The sequence below is a fragment of the Cuculus canorus genome, chromosome 12, assembly GCF_017976375.1.
Source record: "Cuculus canorus isolate bCucCan1 chromosome 12, bCucCan1.pri, whole genome shotgun sequence".
NCBI classification, from domain to species: Eukaryota; Metazoa; Chordata; class Aves; order Cuculiformes; family Cuculidae; genus Cuculus; species Cuculus canorus.
The window spans coordinates 6,024,378-6,046,631 of record NC_071412.1 but is presented as its reverse complement, the minus strand read 5'-3'; the positions used below and the strand labels follow the sequence as shown (position 1 = coordinate 6,046,631).

The following is a 22,254-nucleotide window of genomic DNA, read 5'->3' as shown; positions in this document are numbered from 1 at the left end:
AGGGAGCTGCCTCACATGCAGACAGAGTCCAGTGAGTAACACTGGGAGGGACCAGGAGGGTCTCTCACCCCAGAGACTCTATCTCGCCAACGTGGAGCCCTTTTCCCTGCAGCAAATGCTTTCCAGAGAGTTTACATGTGCAAAGTGCTCCTTTTGGCACAGAAGACAAAACACACTTCTGCTTGACCACTCTGCGTGCACACATGCTCTTACGCACTCTTCAGTATTTTTCTTCCAAAGCAGTGGACTGCCATCTCGGCAGAGGGAAGGGAGCAGAGCTCTCCACGTAGGCTGAAGGAAGCGTAGGCACTTGATCCGATTTCGCCATCACCTCTGCTTCGCTGGCAGAGACTGTGGGAAGGGCAGTGACTCACTTGCTGATGAATAGCGATCCGAGCGTGTCGCCAGCAGCGGGACAGATTCATTTCGTCACTCCCAGCGTCTGCACTGCCCACTGCCATCCTACTGAGACGCGCAGACACCTCGCTGCTGCCTCCCTTCCCACTCCTTAGTGAGAAGAGAACAGAAACCAGAGCCAGCGTGAAGGCTGCTGTTCTTTTTTTTTTTTCAAGAAATACCTTTTGATTCTGCTAAGACACCCATGAGATGGTGTTTAGACTATTGCCTTGGCATAAAACAAAGCTGTGAATTTTTTTATGACACTAAGAGTGATTATTTGACTCTTTCAAGTGGAAGTGAACCCACTCCCAGTAGGATATTGACTTTCTTTCCGAAGCTACAGCCTAAGCAGCGTTCCCCCCGCCAGCTCCTAGCATGGCAGCACTGGATGTAGCTGTGGACTGAGAAGTCTATGTTCTCCCTTTCTGTCATAACGCCCTTGTTCGGGGCTGTCCCCAAAGCCGCAGCCACGCAATCCCGCAGACGGCGCCCTGGGAGCTGCTTTCCACCCCTGTGCTCAGTGATTTCCTGGGGATCTGGGACAGGAGGGGGATCTAGTGGAAAATGAGCAACCGTAGTTTTGCTAAATATATATTCTGAGCAGTTTGTGGCTCCTTCTTCCTGCTGGAGTGCCGGGGTGCTAAAGATGGTTTGCTTTACAAAGCATTTTCACGAGTAGCTTAGCTGTTAATGTCACTGCTACCTGAGCAGTTTTAATTGTGCTGCTTCTTGCTCTCAGCTTAACATGACGTGCTGAGAATGAAAATCATATACCTTTTCTCCAGGGAAAAAAAAAAATACCATGTTCGGGAACACTTTCCGCTATGCGTTTCCCCCAGGGATTCGTTCACATTCGTTCTGAGCTGCTTTTTCTGCCAAGGTTTGCTGTGGCATTTATTAAAAGATGCCTTCAACGCCATTCACCTTTTATCATCACCACAGGTTTAATTGAATAGATGCACCCCTCTTTTCTACCAATATCATGCTATTATGGGATGTAGCGCACAGATGTGCTCTTGGATGCAAAGAGGAAGTTTTGGAATTAATATCATGCTTTTCCAGTGAAGGCGTGCATAGCCTTAAATCTGTTTTTCTCCAAAGAGTGTATACTCTCACCTACCGACTTCTTCTTTGTAAAGGAGGACTGAAAAAAAGAAGTATTTCCCATCTTTTTTGTTAGGCCTAATGAATGTCTTCATACTGATCCCATTTGTCCCTCTTGCACCTCGTTTCCTGGTGGTTCAAATGGTGATAGGCTTTGAAGTTTTTAATACAATTTGATATTAGATGAAGTACTTTTATGGTCTGTATAGAAACACCCACAGTTCCCAAGCACTGGTGGTGAGGACTGGGCATCTTCCAGCACCAGGCATCTTCCAGCCTCGGGCACATCTTCTGTCCCCTGTGGAAACAGCACTATCTCCATGACCTGCAGAGTGGGGTGAGGTGTTCCCTATTGCTGAGAAGCCCATAGGGGAGGACACTCTGTCTCTGTGCAGCCACATTATATAAATCAGCATCAATTTCCATTTAGTATTAGATTAATTCAGAAGGGGTCTTGCACACATGAAGTAATGTTCTTGCTTCTCCCCTGTATGATCAGAGTTGGGATCACTCCAAACTGTTCACGCTCAGACTTGATTTGCTTGATTCAATACCATTTTGCAGAAAGAAAAAGTCGATATCCAGCTTGTGAGTCATCCCTGTGTGCTGAACTCGGGGGAGGATGGTTCTAAAGGAGCTTCACAAATCCCAGAAAGTGGCACGTCGACAGAACTGCGACAAATCCATCGCTGCACTGGCATTACCAGCCACGGCCATGGTGCTCCACACACTGGGTAAAGCTGCTGTGACTCTTCGCTCGCTGTGATCAAAGCACTGGGATTTCAAAGTGAAATTCTTTTAGTCAGACCAAGTCGTCTTTGAATACATTAACTTTAAACCTCCCTAAAAATACCAGCAGCTGCTGTCTGGACTGCCCACATCTAGTTAGAGAGATCACAAGCCACAGTCATACTGATAGATAGAAACTGATGTCTTTCCCTCGTTACCCAGCTTTCCACCCAATCTGTGCATTATTAACTCTTTAAAGCCAGACAACTGTATTTTTTCTGTTTAAGCAAATTAATTTCTGCAGCTTGATGGTCGCGGCAGACTATTCCCATTGAGGGATTCATTTACTAGCACAGAGTGAGATAATTTAAGAAGGGTATTAAATGACAAAAAGCTGTCGCAGCAGTTTTGCAGGTTAATATTAATCTAGTCCAGTCGAGCTGGTCATCACGGAGCCAACCGGCTACTCCAGTTTCTCCTATTTTGCCCATCAGCCCTTTCACGTTGCCGAAAGCGCAACAGCAGCTAAGCTGAACCTGCTGGAGTACGCTGAGGCAGGAGGGCGCCTGCCGAAGCCTGAGCTCAAATCCAAATTAAAGCCTCTCTCCTCTTGACACTCGCACACGGCTTCTCTCGAGTGCCACATCAGTCTGAGGTAAACCAGCCTGGGGGCAGCAGGGCCAATTCCTACCCACCATACGCTCTGCAGCCCAGTGGCACAGCACACGTCGTAGTGAAGGAGCACCAGAAGAAATTCTGAAGGCAATTCAGTAAGATGATTTTTTTTTTTCAGTCTCTTTACATTTGGGCATCTCTCAGAAAACAAGCTCTGGCTTCATGGAACAAATCAAGCCTGGAGACAGTGCAGCGACGCGCTTGCACCCATCATCTGGCCGCGGGCTGCAAACCTCCCCGTCACAGCACACCAGAGCGCTGCAGGGGGTGTTTGTCTAACCTGCTTTTAAAGAGTGCCACTGCCAGAAACTCTACCACCTTCCAAGCAGTGTGTCCGTGCACCTCTCAGCTCCCACTGTTCATTAGAAGGGTTTTCCTATTGTTACCTTGAATCTATAATTTAAGCCCCTTACCTCCCTGTGAACACACAGAACAAATTACTCCCTTTCCTGTTGCAGCAGCCTCTTATGTGTTTGAAAACCACTCTCTTGCCTTCTCTTTAGGATAACACCGGTGCTTTTTGTTTTCTCCAGTCACGTTTCGGAAACATGCCGGTACCTCTGGCCAGGAGCTACACCTCCAAGCACAGACCCCATCATCTCGTGGCAGTAGAGCTGTGCAGGGGCTGTTCTGCATCCTTGGAGCCCTGTTCCCACCAGGGCTCAGCTCTGCCAGGCAGCAGCCCGCAAAATTTGGAAGTGAACTAAAGGTAATGGATATTTGTTAGAGGTGGAATCTTCCACAGCAACTAGAAAATTGCTGGAGCACAGAGCAGGTCTGTTGGCCACACTGCAAATTAAGTTGGGTTCAGAAAAATGAATGGATTCAGACAGGTTCTGAGTGAGCTTTTAAGGATGTTTTTCAGCCTGGGAGGTGGAGAGCTCCGTTGAATGCCTGAGATCAGTCCCTAGCTGAGCTCCAGGTGTGGTTGTAGAAGAAAACTCTAGGTAGGAGAAATCACCGTCCAGTGTTGCTGTTACTCAGATAGTCTCTCTTGAGTAAAATTACTGCTGCTGTAAGATCTTACACACAAAAGCCGTAAGATTTGTTGGAGAAGTTGAAACTCACTTATTATCTGCATAAACTCCTGCATTTAACTTCCTGGCACCGTGGCTGAGAATTCAACCATAGTAACAAAATGGCAAAGGACTCTGCCCGAGAGTCTGAGCTGCCTTTTAGCAGGAGGCACTGGCCACGAGACGACAGCCAAGCCTCTGTGCCCTTTCCCTCAGCTTTAAATAACCACACTGCTAAAGGGCAGAGTCTTCCTGAGGGCAGGTCTCAAAGCCAGCACCAGCCCCCTCCGCTCTCCCTGCTGCTAAGCATCCCCTCTACCCAGGCTATCCTGGGGGAAGAGATGTCCACTCTTGAAGGACCAGATTTTGTCTGCAGTTCGTCTGTGGGATGACTTCAGCCGGAGGTGGAATATGCAATAAATATGCCCCTACTCACCCCCAGTTCAGCACAGCCCCTGTGCCCCAGCCAAGCTCAGAGGCAGTCAGGGGGGTGTGGGTGCTCAGAGCATCACACCCACCAGCTCCTCCATAGATATCATGTCAGATGTGTTGAGCAAGAACGGACCTGTGCTGCTGCTGCTGCTTTTGTCTCTGTTTGGTTTGATAGCAGCAGAGAAGAAAGAGGTGGATTTTTTCTGACTTTCAAATAGCAGTAGGTGCTGAAATAGTAAAAATGAACCCTCAGCTGCTGCTTCTGATTCTCACAGCAAAACTGTTGCATACATATTTACCGTGCCGATTAAACAGATCTGCTACTTTACAGTAAAACAGGGAATTAAAGCACCATATTTGCAATTCCATTACAAAATTGCAAGTCATAAATATTTGAGAAAATAAGGGCATTTACATATGCTGTAGTGAGAGAGCAGAGCTGCTACATGGCTGCCACTTGGCTATCAAAAGCCAGAGCAGCACTGTGTAAGGAATGCTTACTTCACAGCAGCATCCTAAAAAGAGAGTACTCTGAATCCACTTCTGTCAGGATGTATTTTTATTAAGGGTCAGTATAAACTTCAAAAGAAACTTGGAATCATTTTTGTCACTGCCTACCCAAAATAGAAACAGGTTCTAAATTCGATGTAGCTGAACTTTCAAACAGTCAGGTTCCAGGCACAATGCAAATATCTGCCATTCATAAGGCTATCAGGTAATTTAAACTCATGACAGCAGCTATAAACACATAACCACGTGCTAAATGGAGAAACACAGCTCTGTATTACAGGGCTAGATCCCAGAAAATGTTACATAAAACATTTTGGCTCTTCCTTTTTAGCCAACAGTTCATTGCAAATGTAGATGTATGGAAAACATTTAGCATCTAAAAATACTCTCTATTTACGCTTCCAGCTAAAAGCAAAGTTTTCAGTAATTCCTGCAGTAGTCTTTATTTCAAACTCCACAGTAATTTTTCCAATCAGCATCACCAAGGTCAGTTGTAGAGTGCACACTTTATAATATAATGATAAAAGGAGTATCCACGGAGTTAGTTGAGCGTGAACTGTGTTAGACAAGCAAAATGTTAAAGAAGCTTCTGAACAATGGAGGTAGGAATGAGACGTTCCAGATTATGCTAAATTTTCTGGTCTGCCTCTATGACCATGTATTTGGGTCTACTTTTATCTGACAAATAGATTTACAGTTAAATTTTTGAATCTTTAAACCATGTTGTGATAGCATTACCTACTGTGTAGTAACAACCTAAACAATGTAGGTTTCAAATCCAGCATTTTAACTGTCTTCAGATGTGAAAATTCCATGTGGTTGAGCCAGAAATACCTATTAATGCAGGCCTACTTTGGAGTAAGATTTCTCAGGCAAAAATAATGATTTGCAGCTCCTGTAGAAAATCAATAGATTCTTGTACTCTACGAGACATTTTTGGATTGTGAGAACACACAATCACGCTGTTCTTTCATTTTGAAAAGGAAAGTCTTCTACAATTTGCAAAACGAGACAGACACTCTGTTCCAGTCAGTACGTCCATTACTCCGAGTTGGTTAGCTGTCCCATTCTCCATTATTCTGATCATTGTTTTCCTCTTCTTCAGAATCGGCAGACACTTTCTTAATTCTCTGGATGACTGCCTTAATGCTTCTCTCTAGCTCATTAGCAGATCCTCTACTGACATCTTTGTCAGTATCTCGATTCACTTTTCTTAGTTTAACTCCTTGCCTTATGGCAGAGAGGATGTTGTCTTTTACAGAGGCATATGGATTTGGCTGTTCCACTTTGCGAAGATGAACTTCACTGCGTTTGAGAGAAGCCAAAACCTCATCCATGGAACCTGTAACAAATAAATCTATCTTTATCATAAGAAAGAACAAGACAAATCCTACTGAAGTGTTCAGAGTTCTACCTTTCATCTTTGCCAGAAACAGGAAAAAGAATGGTCCGCTCTGGCACAGACTCTTTTAAGCTTCAGCAGCATCAGGCTCTAGAACTGCAAGTGGTTAAAGCTTTTATATTTTGAATTGAGAATCCCGTGCCTCTTCAACATTCTAGAAGGTTGTACTCTAAGGAAGAAATTATACACAGAGGAGGATGCTTCTTTTTCATTACAACTTTATGGGCTTTGAAAAACACTTCACTGAACCAAAAAAATCTCTCGTATTCTGTATTAGAAACAATCTACCATTCCTCCTAGCTTGCTCAGATGCCTGCTGAGACTGTCAATTGCATTTTTGCTCAGCCAAGAGAAAAATGAAAGGATTTGAGTAGAAGGGGCTTGAAACTGCACCACTGAAGTCAGTGGGAGCCAGATCAGGCCCTAAGCAAGCAGGCAGGCAGCTCTTTTCTGTATAGACTTAAAAAATCATTCTGATTTTACAATGTGATTTAAATCTCAGGAGTATGTTTTTGAACCTCAGACCATAAAGGACACCATACTGAGAGAGCTTCCCCTATTTCTCTTGATAAACACGGTAATTTGTGTTTTACTCCTTCTGCTGAATTCTTCGTTGCTAGCTTTGGACTGTGTGACAGAGACACGGTTTCCCTGGACAGCAGTCGACTCTGACAGCCATAGGTTCAGACCAACTGTGCCTCGCAGCTAGGAGTATTTTTGCCATGTGCAGGGCACGGATTGTTACCTGATTAACATCAAGCACTTGAAATGTAACATTCTGCTAAATCCTGTGTTACCTTCAGAGACTGAAATGCCAGAAAAGGATCAAAGATCCACCAAGTTGTCTTACAAAGCTTTTAAGTAAGAAAGTCCTAAATCTATTAATCAAATGGGCTGCCTGGTAAAAGACAAGTCAGACGAAAATTAGAATAGAAGTGTTAGCATAATTTACAAGGGGCACATTACAGACAATATTTTCAACACCAGAATATGAACCTCTCCTGGCTTTTCTGTGCAAAGACACGAGGAGTTCACATGTCACTAAAACCAACTTGTTTATGAAGCTCTTTCATGTAAGTTCCTGTAGTGGTATTTTATCAATTAGTATTACAGCAATTAACATACCAGTTTTCTTAATGAAATAGGCAGTAACAACCAATCCAATGAACAGAAAAAGGAAATCTCTTATACAAAAATAACGAAAGGACATCAGTGCTATGCTGCAAAAAGTAGTAAATATTAGCTACTAGCAAGGTGGTTCCAGTAGCAACCAGACTACTCTGGTGTACAACTCCTATTGCTAATCAATGCTTCTTAAAAGTATCTGTGGTAGTTATCCCACAGACCTTTCAGACTGAAGTCCACACACTGATCCACTGGATGCACAGGAGTTTGTCACAGTAAATGAACGCACCTCAGCCCTTCAGCTGCTTGTACTTCCCCACACCTTGGAAGATGCTGAACTTTCCTTGGTATTTCTGCCTGTGATTTTGCTCTTAACTGAGAGGATACAAAGGCTGCTTAGATGTGTTGTGAATAGTCTGAAAAGAAAAAGGAATGTACCACCTTTGAAGACACATTTCAGTCTAGCATAAGCTCCACTGTGAAAAATGACAATAAAAAACAGCTGCCTCTCAACTTAGATCAATCTCCCTGACATAGTCAAAATATCTGCTTGCTTTAGGGATAAAAATAAGCCTGTTAGTAGGATGTAACCAAAGCAGCCTTGGGAGGCTGCTGAGCTCTATCCTCATTCAAACTACTGTTTCAATTGCCGAGTTCAGCCTTCAATTACACCTGCATGATCTTGCTAACAAAGCAGAGGTGTGACAGAGCAGAATTTATACCCTAGGAATGTTAGTACTCCAAAGCGACTGATCTGCGTCTCAAATTCCAGATGAATTCTGCACAAATTCTCTTAAGAAACCCTTATTTAGAAACCAAGCAAATTGTAAGTGGACACAGGCTGTGCATATCTTGGAAATGCAAGCAGCACAACTACTAACTCTGCAGTATGTAAATCATAAACACTAAAGTGTAGCCTTAGTACAACCACAAATTGACCCACAGCAGCCTTCAAAACAGACAGGCGACTAATCCTCGTTTGAAACACCGCATTCTGTGCAAAAGTTGCAAAACTACGGCAAGAACAAATCTGGTAATAAAGTTTGCTTCTCATCAAACAACAGGAGTAAGCCCCCTCCGCTTGCAGTTTCTTCTGACACCTTCCTACCTACTATAGCAGTGGAACTGGCAGTGTGATAAGAAATGCAGATCCTGAACTAAGATCTCCACAGAATAATAGTGCTATGATTAAGCAAGGTTTAAACTAACTTGTATGGCTGTACCCTATTCAATAAAATGTAGGATTACAGCAGAGGTTCAAGTTCAAATGCCCTAAAAAGACAGACATGTCCAATCTGACAGCACTTCCCCAAAACCACGGAGTCAAACCCTCAGAGCATCAGGACCCTGTGAAGTGTTTCAAATGGGACACAAATCATTGTTACTCATTCAGCATCCTGAGTTATGGTCAGTGTTATTCAATGTGGTTTCTTAGACTATGCTTTCCAAAAGCTTCATTCTCTTTAGCAAGACTAAGCACTACTCCTGTCCAAAACCAGAGGGAGAGAAAACAGAAAAATGCAGGAAATCAAAAAGAGTAACACCAGCAGACGTGAGCCTTCTTACCCATGTAATTATTTAGAGACCTCCTGGATGAGTCATCCTCTTTGTGCGGTTCAGGGCTTTCTGTAGGGCCATCGGAGCTAAGGGAAAGTGGCTTATCCGCTACTGCTGATGGCGTCTTTAACTGGTGAAGTAAGGGCAGAGGTGGAGGAGGAGGGGGTAAAGGAGGAGCAGGCGGAGGAGCTGGTGGTAAAGATGGAGGGACTATCAATTCCTCACTGTGCTTCTGTTGCTCCGAGTCATCAGCAGTAACAAAAATCTGGACAGGTATCTCTGCTGGGGTATTCTGATGTGAATCTTTCGATTCTTTGGCTTCCACTAGCACAATGCTCTTTGGCTGCTCTGGAGCTGCCCTTACTCGTAGCCGAGGTGAAGGGCACAGGGCTGCAGCCTGCTGAGTGATGCCTCGTGGCAACTTGGGACTGAGAGGCTCAGGACGAGATGTTTTCACAACAACATGAGCTGGACATTTCTGAAAAGCAAATCATAAGGCAAGAGGTCACATCCCCATCAGACTGGCCAAAGCATCAACCATAAAGTGACAAAAAGCCACAGAATAAAGACCTTTCCCACTCGCCCACTCAAGCGGAAGAGATTCAAATGAATACCAAGGTATTTCTTTTAAAGCTATTTCCTCACTTGCATTCTTTGCAACAGGCTCTGCACCTGGAAACTATATCCTTAGTAGATTTAATCCTCTTGACTCATTACACACAATCATCTGCTAGGCTATCCAAACAGCTGTCTCCGATTTGGGCCATGCTCACACATAATGTTGTGTTTTGACACCGTTTAGAATTACTGTAGTTCACAGTACTTGCCTCTCTGTATGTTTTCAGCCTCTCCAGTGTTTTCTGACGTTCCTGGCTTATCCAAGCTTTTTTCTTTTTCTCCTCCTCTTTTTGCTTGTCTCTCTTCTGCATTAAAATACAGTAAGTGAGCATTAGTGTGTGAAAACAAGCAGCTGCCAGATTCTCCCAGGCCGCTACTCGGTACTCACTATCTGTATGCTGTGATGCTGCTGGAAGCGTTTTTTGCTCTCTTCTGCCTGCTGCAGCCTCTGCCGATGGCTTGCTTCACATTGATCCTGGTAGAACAGCAAAAATTTATGCAACCCTTGGTTAGTTCACATTTACCTATCCCACTAACTCCTGGGCACAAGCTGCTAAACAGTGACCAAGGCTGAAGTGCTTGGCTGTGCTAAGAAGGATGGCTAGGCTTAATCACTGGCAGATGTGGGACTCCTTCATGGCTCAAACCAATGGGATCTTTAGTTCTCCTAATTAGTGATAGGGTTACTCATGTTGCAGAGGGAACATACCCAGATCTGAATCAATTCCTCTGTCTTCCATTTAGGTTAAAAAAAAAAAAACACAAAGAGAAAAAAAGCAAAAAAAAGAAGCATCAACAAGCTCTGAAGAAATTTCACCCAGGTACCAGCTGGAGGGAAGGGGTGCAAAGACACAAGGAAGAATGCACGAGGGAAGCTGGCAGGGCATACGAAAATACAAGACTAACTTCCCATAGCTCCCAGGGACAAAAGCCAAGGAAGCAAAGGTATGGGAATGTGGGAGGTACAATGAATGCCTAACTAGGGGACCTTCTGTTAGTAACAAAGTGCCACAGAGAAGCTGCAGGCTTCAATATTTTCTCTGGGAGTCGCTATTTGTCACTGTACAGAAAAGGATTATCCACATGGCTGGGTAAGCATTTGCAAATCATCTGGCATTTGGCTGTAGTGTTATATAACCAACAGACAGCAATTAAGTGCATGAAAACAGAGGCAAAGGAAGTGTCTGCTGAGGAAGCAGTTGCAAACAAGAGACAATGATGGCTCAAAAAAATATTTCCAATGTCATTCTCACAGTGAGGGACAGAAGGCCATACACACTGGAGCTTAAACTCTGTGCACAGTCCACAGCAGGACTGTGCAGGTGTAAGGTAAGCTCAGCTCACTGGGAAGGTTCATGAGAGTCAACCATGATTTCACTTGTCTCTTCCTAGTGTTCTGCTCTGAATGGAAAACAAAGGAAAAAAACTGCCTTTTACACAGAACTGAGAGGCTGGAGATAGCATTGCAGCAGTTAAATCTTCCCCTTCCTCCCATGCAAAGGTGAAGTATCACTGTGTGGGTTTCCTGTCACTTCAGCTTCCTTCATTTCACTCCAGGTTTCCTCCTGTACTGCAGCTGCTTTGTAAAATGCTACCAGGGCAAAGCTCCAGCTGGCCAGAGCAGGGCTCTGGTAAGGTTCAGCTGATAGGGGAACACCTCCTGGGTCATGCATGGAAGTTTGTGCTCTCTTAAACTGGAGAGGCACTTGCAACACACAGTGGAGTGTAAAGCTGGCTTAAAATCACATTGCTCCTCTTCCTGTTTGGAGGCCTTGGCACTGGGTCACATATCACCTTCTACGCTCCACCCAAAGCTCCCCTAGTTGTTGCCTGTCCATCCTTCATGAGTCAAGACATCAGCTAAAGAAAATGCTCATCTCCAGGACTGCATTTACTTTTTTGTTCCTGAGGTAGGCTCTCCTCGCACAGACAGTCCCACGCTTTGTCTCCAACTGCTTAGTCTTCTGCCTCAGCACCGTCATTTCTGACAAGTTAGCGTAATGTTGTCCCATTGTCTGTTCAATGACCTTGAGCTCCTCAGGACTTTCACATGTATCATAGTAAACAACTTCATCCTGTAGCTCTAAAAAGGCATTTGGCATTTTTTTAAAAACCCCAAAATTGCTACAGTTATTCAAACATTTAAAAGAACAAATTACACTTAAAAAGCCATTGAAAGCAATAAGTTAGTTATTAGAAAGTGTAATGCTCCAGAGCCAAGCTGGTCCTTCAGTCTTATGCAAACATGTCAGGCTACTCACAGGGGTGCTTTGCAGGATCAAATTTATGCTGTTAGCATTTGTTGCTATTTAGCTTCCTCTTTCAAACGCCTCTTTGTGCTTTAACTCTTACCTTCACTGACTGGAGTTTTCCTGGAAAACCGACAACTGTTCTGCAACACTGGGTGACTTATTTTACTGGGTTTTAATTATGCAACAAGCAGAAGCAATGTTTACTTCACAGTGTACACGATGATACAGAATTCCTAAGCACAAAGAAGCATAAACAAGGCTGGGGCCTAATTTGGTGATAAAAACATTACGAAGAACTACTCAAACTGGAATGTATCAGTACTCAAGTACCATCTAGCTATAATCACCTCTTTCTGTCATCAGAGGATGTATTTTGTGATTTCTACATGTTAAGTTACTACAGATTTGTTATGAATTTCAGGATCCATTTCAGCAGGTCATGATACCCAAAGTTTCTACGCATAGATCCTGTAACTAAGAGAGCAGTTGAGTATTTTCAGTGCAATTCTGTCTGCTAAGCCAGCGCATGCATGTGTCACAGGTGCTGCCAAGATGAGGTACCAGTGGGAGGTTTTTTTAAAACTTATGTTATTAAATTAGTGTCTAATTAGTCAGAAGACAAAATAGAAGATGGTGCCACAGCATCAATGTTTTCCAATGATGCTTTCTACTGTCAAGAGATAAGCAGTGATGATTATCCTTTTTTTTTTAATGAAAACAAAGAAGGCTATATCTCTCCTGTGCTTTGGATGGGATGCTTAAATATTTATTTATTCTTACCTTTAATCTGCCTCCTTAAAGTGTCCAACTGTACAATAAGCAGCATTTCTTCATGTTTCAATACTTCAAGCTGTACATTGTATAATTCCAGCTGCGTTTCATAATACTGTATTTCCAGCTCCTCCACTAGAGTTAGGTTTTCTTCTTGTTCACCGAGATTCTCCAACTGTATAGCCCCAAACATAAAACAAAAAGCATTAATAATAAAATATGCACACATGAAACACACACGGATGCACAAACACCTGCACATAGTCTGGCCTAACCGGCAGCTGCTTTGGTATGGACACAGCAGAACACAGAAATGTCTTGGAACAGAAACTCGGAGGAGCAGAGAGCCTTATTAAACTAAAGTGTAATTTTACCTTAAGTCCACCAGGAAAATTTATTATAATGTGCACAAATAATACAGCTCCTGATAATTATATATGGGGCAGTACACTACTCTAGGAAAACAAATATCAGGTCCTCCTGGCAGCAGTTAGATGGTATCAAATCCAGAAGCTCAGAAGATGAAAATTAACTAAGTATACATGTGGGTCTTTTTTTTTTTTTTGCAGAGTCCTCTGAATATAATATCTGGTCTTTACCTCCCTAAAAGTAACTATTTTAAAGATGAATATCACAAATGCTAACACGACACTTGAATGGTAAAGGCACATGCATTTTTCTACAACTTAAAACCGTGTTGCTCTTTCACAGACAAAGACTTTGGAATTCTATTCCTGTGACTGCTTTGGTAGGTTTTGACGAGCCCTTCACAGAACAGTGACGGAAAAGCAGGCTTTGCAAGGTCTTACATTTTTCTGAATGCCAGCTCTCTTCTGTTTCAGGCACAACTCTCTCGCCCTCAGATGCTGAAGGGTTTCTTTAGCTAACATACATTTCAGGTTTTCTAGTCGCGGCAAAGCTGAGGTCCAGGCGGTTTTACCAAATCTTTCCTGATCTTGTTCCATCTGTTTGTGCATTGCTGCAGATTAAAACATTTCAATAAGATATGAGAAAAGCAGTGTACTAACAGGCCTTGTGTGTTTCTACTATAGCTGCAGCACTAAAAATGCTGCTGATATTAAACGATTGCTGAAGGTTCTTTAGAAACTAGAAGACTAAAAGGTTGAATATATGATTTTATATATGGAAGTAAACCACTTCATTGTACCATGGAAACATGCCTTAACGCTTACAGAGCGATCTACTTGGTTAACATGCTGAAATCCTTGTGGCTTGCATATCAAGCATCAAAAATGTGCTTGGTTTTCATTCACAGGCTTGCAGCTGTACCTCTCAAGACTTGATAATGTCCGTATGTAAGGCAAATGCAAGTTCTAAACCAAATTGGTTAAAAGATATAAATCTTAAGTGAATAAAATGTTTCCTTCTTAAGCTGGACACTCATCCTAACCTCAGGTTCTGCAGAGAGAGACCAGCAACAGCGATAAGAGCTCTCAGTCCCTTAAGTATTCACACAAACCTTTTGTGTAAATCATTCCGATTACCTGTCAGAGCCTTTACAGTTTCTTTGAAGTAGTTCACAGTGATACCCTGAATGGAGCACACGGCACTCTCAGCTCGCTTAGTCCATTCTTCAGCATCTTTCTGCAAAGCTGCTACTCTTTTAGGCCCCAAATTATCATACTGCAGAGATTTCTGCAAGGAGACAAAATTCTCAGTTACCAGCTGGTTACCACAGTGGCACAGCCCACATTACGCTATACTTAAAGAGACATTTCAATCAAGGCAGAGCATGGTAGCAAACATGATCTTTGCCTCAACTGTCACAAAGTCATTACTACTCACCCCTATGTACTGCCCTGCTCCTCATTCTCCAGGCTAACACAGAACCTTTGTTCCCCAACTATGCCTTAATGCTTAACTTTGGATTAATTTATTACTTAAAATATTTCTAAACGATCATCTTAAAAGTCCTGTCCAACACAAGTGTTTTTAGCTGTTACTAAAAGTAACTCAAAACCACTCTTATACGTGCAAATGTTCTCTTCTATTTTTCCCCACGTGTTGACAGCAGATTGCACTGTCAGGTTCTCCAGTTTGGCAGGAATATGGATATCGGAAAGAAATATGGTACAAGACCAGTATTCAGATTTTTTTTTAAAGAATTAAGATTTCAAATAAGTCTAAATATCCTTTTGATTTTTTTTAATACAGAAACAAACTTTGTTTCATCCATTCCAATTTTCACTTTGATTTTTAGTACAGCATACAAGTAATTTTATCTTTACAGATTTAGACCCTCAGAATCCAAGAACCTTAGTCGAAACTTAAACCTGTTCTGTTCTTTTTGAGAACAGCTTACTTTAATTTTAACAGTTTATTTAAGAAAAAAATCAAAACAGTAGACGGCTGCCTTTTTCCAGGGCATCATAATTTTCAGTATGCGTTTCCAGTTTAAGATATACATAATATTAAATGAAGTGACAACTGACATCTGTACTTCTGGCAGGTTGTAGCAGCAACAGAAAACTGCTTGGTGTGGTAAAGTCTCCTCTGCTTTCTGTTCTACCACAGCTGAGCTAATCTGGTGCATCAGCACGGCTGGGAGACGGCATTCTCAATGTCACAATCTAAACCCACTGGAGCACAACAAAGGATACTTAAATCTCTGTAAATTTAGCCTACCAGAGGGTAAACCACTGAGAGATGGAGCTTTGGAATGCTTTCCTTTTAATTCCTCAAAAAAGGAGGGAAGTGGGGCACTGGTCGGGAGACAGCTGCAGTTCTGTTGAAGCTAATACCATGGACTCAAATATCCTCTAAGAGTGGTTCTGTATTAACTCTGAATTTCTCAGTCATGTTTGTCAAGGGGAAAAAAAGGTAGGTAAAGACAGAGCAGGGAATGTAAAGAGATTTGAGTCTCAACTGCTGCAAGAGCTGTTGATGCCCTACTACATAAACTCAGTTTTTGACCTAGCAGCTGATGTCCTACTACATAACTCAGCTTTTCACCTAAAGGTAGACCTACCAGGATTTCCAGTTTGTACAGCGTCGCCAGCTCTCGCATATCTCTAAAGGGCTGCAGTAAATACTGGTAGAATTGTGTTGCCATGGTGACCAAATCCTGATAAGCCTCGTCTTCTTCCTCATAAACCTTCATCAAAGCCACCATTGTGTCAGCATTTTTATGCTGCTGAAGAACCTAGTGGGATAAAAGGGAAATCAGACTTGACTGCTTTGCATTTGTGCACACCGACTGCTGATGAGTGTTGCTGCAAAGAACCTGCCTTTTGTCATTTGATGAACTGGGAAGGCTTCCTACTACACAGGAGGTGTGTGCCAGGCATTCAGCAGCCACTCTTAGCTGGAAATATCACTAACACCACACTGCTAAAAGGCACTCATTGCTGCATCTTGCATTGGAAGACTGCAAGGAGAATGATGCCTCAGGCTTCCACCACAGAAATTCTAATAGCTTTGTACAGATAACGTGGTCGCTGCTTTTTATAAACACAAGGGGAACTAGAGGAGTCTGTGTATTGAGAGTACAAGTAAGGTATTTTCAAACTAGCTCCTACACTGCTTCCACAATTACTAAATGTCCAGAATTTCTGACTTCGGGTACAGAAACATCAGATTGCCACTTAAGAATCCAGAAACAGATTTTTACCCCTGATGCACCCTGCAGTTAAATTCCTTGAACATTTGTACAACAGTTTATCCTAATCTCAGTCCTACTGATATTGTACTTTGTAACTTGTAATTCTTCCATGGAATGTCTGCCTTTCTGATATCCTAGTCCCTATCTAAGATTTGTTTCTATGACAAAATACAAAGTTGGAAACTTCCCCGCATTTGTACTTGTTCACTGGCACTAATCAAAGCTTCAAAGATTTTTCTTTGACAGCAGCTAGCAGAGACCATGGTGTGCTCTCTGCACCAGGCCAGGGTGAGCCAGTTAAGAGAACAGAGCCAAGTTCTGCTAAGAATCACAGACCTTCCTGGAAGGACAGTGTTTGCTCTACAGCTCTGTAAAGAGGGAAAGGAGCATGGGATGTTCAGTGCTACGATGATGAGAAAAAACATTAGAAACGTAAGCCTGATCGTGTTGCAACTGAAGAGCACTGAAATTAAACCATCACCATTGCTCATGCCAGCTGAGTCTGGGTAAGACAGCAGGTGCAAATTTCCCAGCTGTGAAGGGATTTCCCCAGGGAATAACTGTGGAAGTCAGCTTAAGGGCATTCCTCACCCATCCTCCTTCCAGGCCTGGTACAGCAAGAGGATCTAAACTGCAACATTTCTGATAATTCCAGAAGTCCTGTGGCCCCTTAGGCTTCCCCAGGAACTCTTGGTAGCTCTCACAAAGTTCCAGGGCCCACACACAGCAATTCAACAGTCTGCCCTTTCCCTCCCTACTGAAGCCAAATCAAAACACAACAATTCACCTTCTGGTTCCTACACTCAGATGAAGTAGCGAGGGTCATGCTGCTTCTGGAGGATGTTTATGGTGAGTAGAGGGGAAGTACTAGTGAAATTTTGAAGTCAACTCAAGAGACAATTATTCATTACAAGAGTTTGGGTTTGGGAGCAGGAGGCTGGGGAAAGGCAACATCCTGTCTATTTTAAAGTAAAATGCTTGCTTTTACACAATCCAATACTCTTTGCACAAAATTCTGGTTCACCACTAGCCCAGCTGACTCCTTTGTTGCTTTAACAACATTGCTCTTGGGATTTTTTCTTTTGTCTTTGAACACACACAAAAGTAGTATTCACATAATAATACCCTCTTCCATCCTGTACCAGTGTCTTCGGCATTCTTCAAAATTAATTTCCTAGCCCAGAGCAAGAATTATTTAAGAACATGGATGTAAAAAGGGAAGAAGGGTGCTCTGATACTTAAGGCTACTTTAGAGCCAGAAGAGGCAGGTTTTATTTCTTGATTCTTGTGTAACTTGATCTAGATCAGAACATAATGAATTTATCTGTTAGGCTTGCAACCACAGTGACACTCGATGGCATATTTAGCCATATCTAAAATACAGTTGGAGTTACCAAATCCAAATAGTCACTCAGCTGTACGTGTTCATACTGCTTGCAGAAGAGCACAGTGGCTAGAAGGTATTTCTAGGTGGGCCATAAACTGTTTTAGTCAGTTATAGAAACTGGAGCTTTAGTAGTATACAACACTGTACACAAAGTCCATGTTAACTAAAGTTATCTTTTTAAAAACAGTGTCTTTCTGAAAGAGGAATGTTGATACAGTTGTTAACTACTGAAACAGGAAACAGAGACTACAGCCAACTATTTGAACTTTTCTCCAAAGTATCATCATTTTCATAAAATACCTTTCAGCTTACTCAGCCAGGAAATAGCCTGCAAACAGATACTGCAAGAAAACTGTAACCACAACGCACTGGTGAGCTCGAAATATCTGTAACTCTCCTTTCAACATACTGATGCTCTAACTGGAACCACATTACTAGACACCATCCTTTAAAACTCATGCAAGAGATAAAAAAAAAATCCAGGAACACATCTACAGGAAAAAGCTTATGGCACAAAAGGGAGAAATGGCTAACATCACTAATTCATACAATCATTAGGCCAGAATTTGACAAAAAAAAAACCAAACATTTTCTCTGACTACGAACCATTTATCTGGCATAGGTCAATGGCTAAATTTGGTTTTATTAAAAAAAAAATGACTGAGAATTCCCCAGTTAGAGGCATCTCTCCAAACAGGCAGTCTAAGACCTCCATAGGAGGTTAAAAAATCAGAGCATTGTAGTCTCCCCTTTGGTTACCATTCCACCTATTGCACAACACTGCTGGCTATTTTTAGCAACATGTTTTTGTAGGAGCACTGGCAGCTAAGTAAGTGCCCCAATGGCTTACACTGACAGCCCACCCGGAGCTGGCTTATTCCCCACTTAATAAAGTTGCACTTACAAAGACCAATGACACTTAGTACTTGATAAAGTTGAGTTAGCGGTTTCCAAACAATCAAAGAAGTGTTTGTGTAAGCACTAATTGGAGCACTGGACAACACTACGGGCAAGATGACATTAACAACTTGGTCATCTTTGCTCACATTACCCAAATGTGAATCCAACCCGAGCGACTAAAGCTCTCGCAGCAGAGGCTGCCAAACCCATGCACAGAGCCCCCAGGGGAGCCAGAGGCACCGAGGGGAGCCTTGTTCTGCCTCGAGGAAGAAAGGGTGGCCCTGCAGCTCCCTGACCCACTGGGCAAGCTTCAGACTGGTACCGAAAACACTATCAAATAACGTTTTTAAGACTCGTTTGTAAACGAGCTTTAGAAACCTTGAATAGAATCACAGAATGGTTTGGGTTGTAAGGGGCCTTAAAGCCCATCCAGTTCCACCCCCTGCCATGGGCAGGGACACCTCCCACCAGCCCAGGCTGCCCAAGGCCCATCCAACCTGGCCTGGAACACCTCCAGGGATGGGGCAGCCACAGCTTCCCTGGGCAGCCTGGGCCAGGGCCTCACCACCCTCATAGTGAAGAAATTCCTCCTTAGCTCTAGTCTAAATCTTCCCCTCTCCAGTTTATACCCATTGCCCCTCGTCCTATCACCACAAGCCTTTGTAATCAGCCCCTCTCCAGCTTTCCTGCAGCCCCTTCAGGTACTGGAAGGTCGCTCTAGGGTCTCCTCGGAGCCTTCTCTTCTCCAGGCTGAACAGCCCCCGCTCTCAGCCTGTCCTCGTAGGGCAGGTGCTCCAGCCCTGCCCTTCCCATCCACACCCTCGCAATCACGCCAGTTCCTGACGCTTCCAGGAATAAATTCCATCCCTCTGATCATCTCTGCGGCCTCCTCCAGGCCGGTTCCAACAGCTCCATCTCCTTCTTCTGCTGGGGATTCCACGACTGGGCTCCCGGTGAGGTGTGACGAGAGAGGAGCAGAGGGGCAGCACCCCACCTCCTCCCTCCCTGTAGGCAGCCCCCGTACCCGCCGCAGGGCCTCCTTGGCCCGGGCCAGGTGGCCGCGCAGGGCCCTCCCTCGCAGCTCGTGGAGGCTCTCGAAGTAGTCCTCGTCGCGCTGTCGCTCGGCGGCGAAGAGGGCGTCCAGCAGCACGCGGCCCCCGCAGAGCTCCAGCGCCCAGCCCAGGTAGCGCTCCAGCTCCCGGCACAGCCGCTGCACCTCGGCCTCGGCGGGGGCGGCCCCGCCGGGGAACAGCACGGCCCAGAGCCCTGCGGCGGCGCCGGGCAGCGCGGGGAAGGCGGGCTCCAGCCGCGGGCACACGCCCGACAGCTGCCGGTGGACGCCGCGCAGCGCCGGCGCCGAGAAGAGCCCGGCCCAGCTCTGCGGGGCCTCCTCCTCCGCCCGCCCGTGGCAGGTGACGGCGAACGCGCCCTCCACGCCGTTCCAGCCCACGAGGAAGCGGAGGCGCGGTGGCTGCGGCTCGGAGAAGGCGGTGTCGCGCACGGACACCCACCCGTCCAGGCTGTCGGGCTGCGCCTCCATGGCGACCCCGGCCCGCAGGGAGCGAAACAGAAACCCACGGGCCTTAAAGGCCCCGCGCGCGTGCGCCCGGGGGGGCGGGGCCTGCGCGCCGCGCCGTCGGCAGCGAGAGAGACCATTGGTGGGCGGGGCCGCAGGGGGCGGGGCCGAGGCAGGGGGACGGGGTCATTGGCGGGTGCAGCCATAGGGGGCGGGGACAAGGCGCCCCCGACGGCGACCTACGGGGGCGGGACTATGCAGGGGGAGGGGCTTTACGGTGCATCATCGGCAGCGAGCGAGCCAATTGGTGGGAGGCGACATAGGGGGCAGGGCCATAGGGGAAGACCCAGAGTCATGGTGGGGCGAGGCCTACGCGCTGTGTCACCAGCATCGAGCGAACACACTGGCGGGCAGGGACATAAAGGGCGGGGCCAAGGCGGGGCCATTGGTGGGCGTGGAAGGGGCGTGGTCAGTGCGTGATGGTTGGGCGGGGCCAAGGGGCGCGGTCGTTTAAATAAGGGCGGGGTCACTTGGGGCGGGGCTAAGGGGCTTGGGCTCCCACCCTGCAGGCGCGAAGATAGTTGCAGGGTTATAGAATGGTTTGGGTTGGAAGGGTCCATAAAGCCCATCCAGTTCCAACCCCCGCCATGGGCAGGGACACCTCCCACCAGCCCAGGCTGCCCAAGGCCCATCCAACCTGGCCTGGAACACCTCCAGGGATGGGGCAGACACAACTTCCCTGGGCAGCCTGGGCCAGTGCCTCAGCACCCTCATAGTGAAGAAATTCCTCATGTCCAGTCTAAATCTTCCCCTCTCCAGTTTATACCTATTCCCCCTCGTCCTATCCCCATAAGCCTTTGTGAACAGCCCCTCTTCAGCTTTCCTGCAGCCCCTTCAGGTACTGGAAGGTCACTATAAGGTCTCCTCAGAGCCTTCTCTTCTCCAGGCTGAACAACCCCAACTCTCTCAGCCTGTCTTCATACGGGAGGTGCTTCGGCCCTCGGATCATCCTTGTAGCCCTCCTCTGGACCCATTCCAACAGCTCCATCTCCTTCTTATGTTGAGGATTCCAGAACTGAACACAAAACTCCCGATGAGGTCTCACAAGAGAAAAATATAGGGGCAGAATCACCTCCCTCGCCCTGCTGTTAGTTAATAAAAGGGTCAGGTGTGTGCAACGCACCCTTATGAGCCCAAAGTGTGCAAAAACAAAGTTATTTTTGTGCAATAAGCAGTTATTTCCAAGAGGAGCTGTGTCTGCCCCATCCCTGGAGGTGTTCCAGGCCAGGTTGGATGGGCCTTGGGCAGCCTGGGCTGGTGGGAGGTGTCCCTGCCCATGGCAGAGGGGTTGGAGCTGGATGGGCTTTAAGGCCCCTTCCAACCCAAACCATTCTATGATTCTGTGATTCTATGATTCTACCAAGTCTGCATAGCACAGCTCTCCATCAGGACAACTCTGTGTGGGGGCAAGTCTAACCCAAAGCCTGTCTCTAAGCCTAACTCTAGCTCTTTCCCAAGGTGCTTGTCCTTAAATCACACTCAATCCTTGAAGTCATCATACTTCTTATACCACCTGAGCACCACGCAACGGACTTCTCAGAGGAGCAGGCAGCAAAAGGGGTTTCATATAGCACACATCTCTTATTCAGGCCCTGTGTGCAAGGCTGACTTTAATTCATGGTAAACAATGTTACATTCTAGTCTTTGGAAGCAAAGCTGACACTACTAATTGTTCAACAAATTAAGACCTGCAAGATAGCGTGGCTTAAGAGTGGAAGGGCAAAAATAAGCTCTTATTTGAAAAATTAATAAAATCTGTCTGACAGCATAAATATTAACATTTTAGCAAAGGCTACATCATTTGTGTGAAAACATTTCTGCTGTGATCTCACAGATGACAGAGGCACCGTCAGCGCTAATGAGATCACAGCTACATGCCTATCTCACTTGCAGTTCCTTATCGATTGCACTGCTAGGGATGTGAGCAAATGACACCGAGTTTAATTGGAAAAGGAGGAAAAGGCAGAGCTGTATCAAGATCCAATAGACATTTCCCCTTTGTGGTGATCCCTGAGCAAGGGACGTATATAATGGAATGCCCTCAACGTGCTTGAAAACTGGCTCACTGGCCTGTTCACGAGCAGAACATTGTGTATGCTGGACAACTGAAAGGTTTATGGGTTTGAGTGGATACGTAGAGCTCAAGTGATACGGTAATCATAATAATTAGTGGTGATAT

At 45.1% G+C, this 22,254-nt stretch overlaps 1 protein-coding gene across 1 annotated transcript; it reads right to left on the bottom strand.

Moving 5' to 3' along the window:
- Positions 1–4,880: 4,880 nt before the first annotated feature.
- On the bottom strand, positions 4,881–20,074 carry WHAMM (WASP homolog associated with actin, golgi membranes and microtubules). Its single transcript, XM_009556876.2, has 10 exons — positions 19,524–20,074; positions 15,580–15,753; positions 14,096–14,246; positions 13,400–13,569; positions 12,600–12,765; positions 11,463–11,650; positions 9,956–10,042; positions 9,777–9,872; positions 8,959–9,427; positions 4,881–6,207 (listed from the first exon to the last, which is right to left on the bottom strand). Exons 1-10 carry the CDS (start codon positions 20,037–20,039, stop codon positions 5,921–5,923), a joined length of 2,304 nt encoding a protein of 767 aa, XP_009555171.2. The 5' UTR covers positions 20,040–20,074; the 3' UTR covers positions 4,881–5,920.
- Positions 20,075–22,254: the final 2,180 nt, after the last annotated feature.

Excerpts from the sequence above, each read along its gene's own strand:
- WHAMM (XM_009556876.2), bottom strand. The coding sequence starts at position 20,039 with ATGGAGGCGCAGCCCGACAGCCTGGACGGGTGGGTGTCCGTGCGCGAC. Across the intron at positions 11,651-12,599 it reads TTTAAGGAGGCAGATTAAAG|AGCTACAGGATGAAGTTGTT; the intron begins GTAAGAATAAAT and ends ATGCCTTTTTAG. Across the intron at positions 10,043-11,462 it reads CCTACCTCAGGAACAAAAAA|GATCAATGTGAAGCAAGCCA; the intron begins GTAAATGCAGTC and ends CTGTTCTACCAG.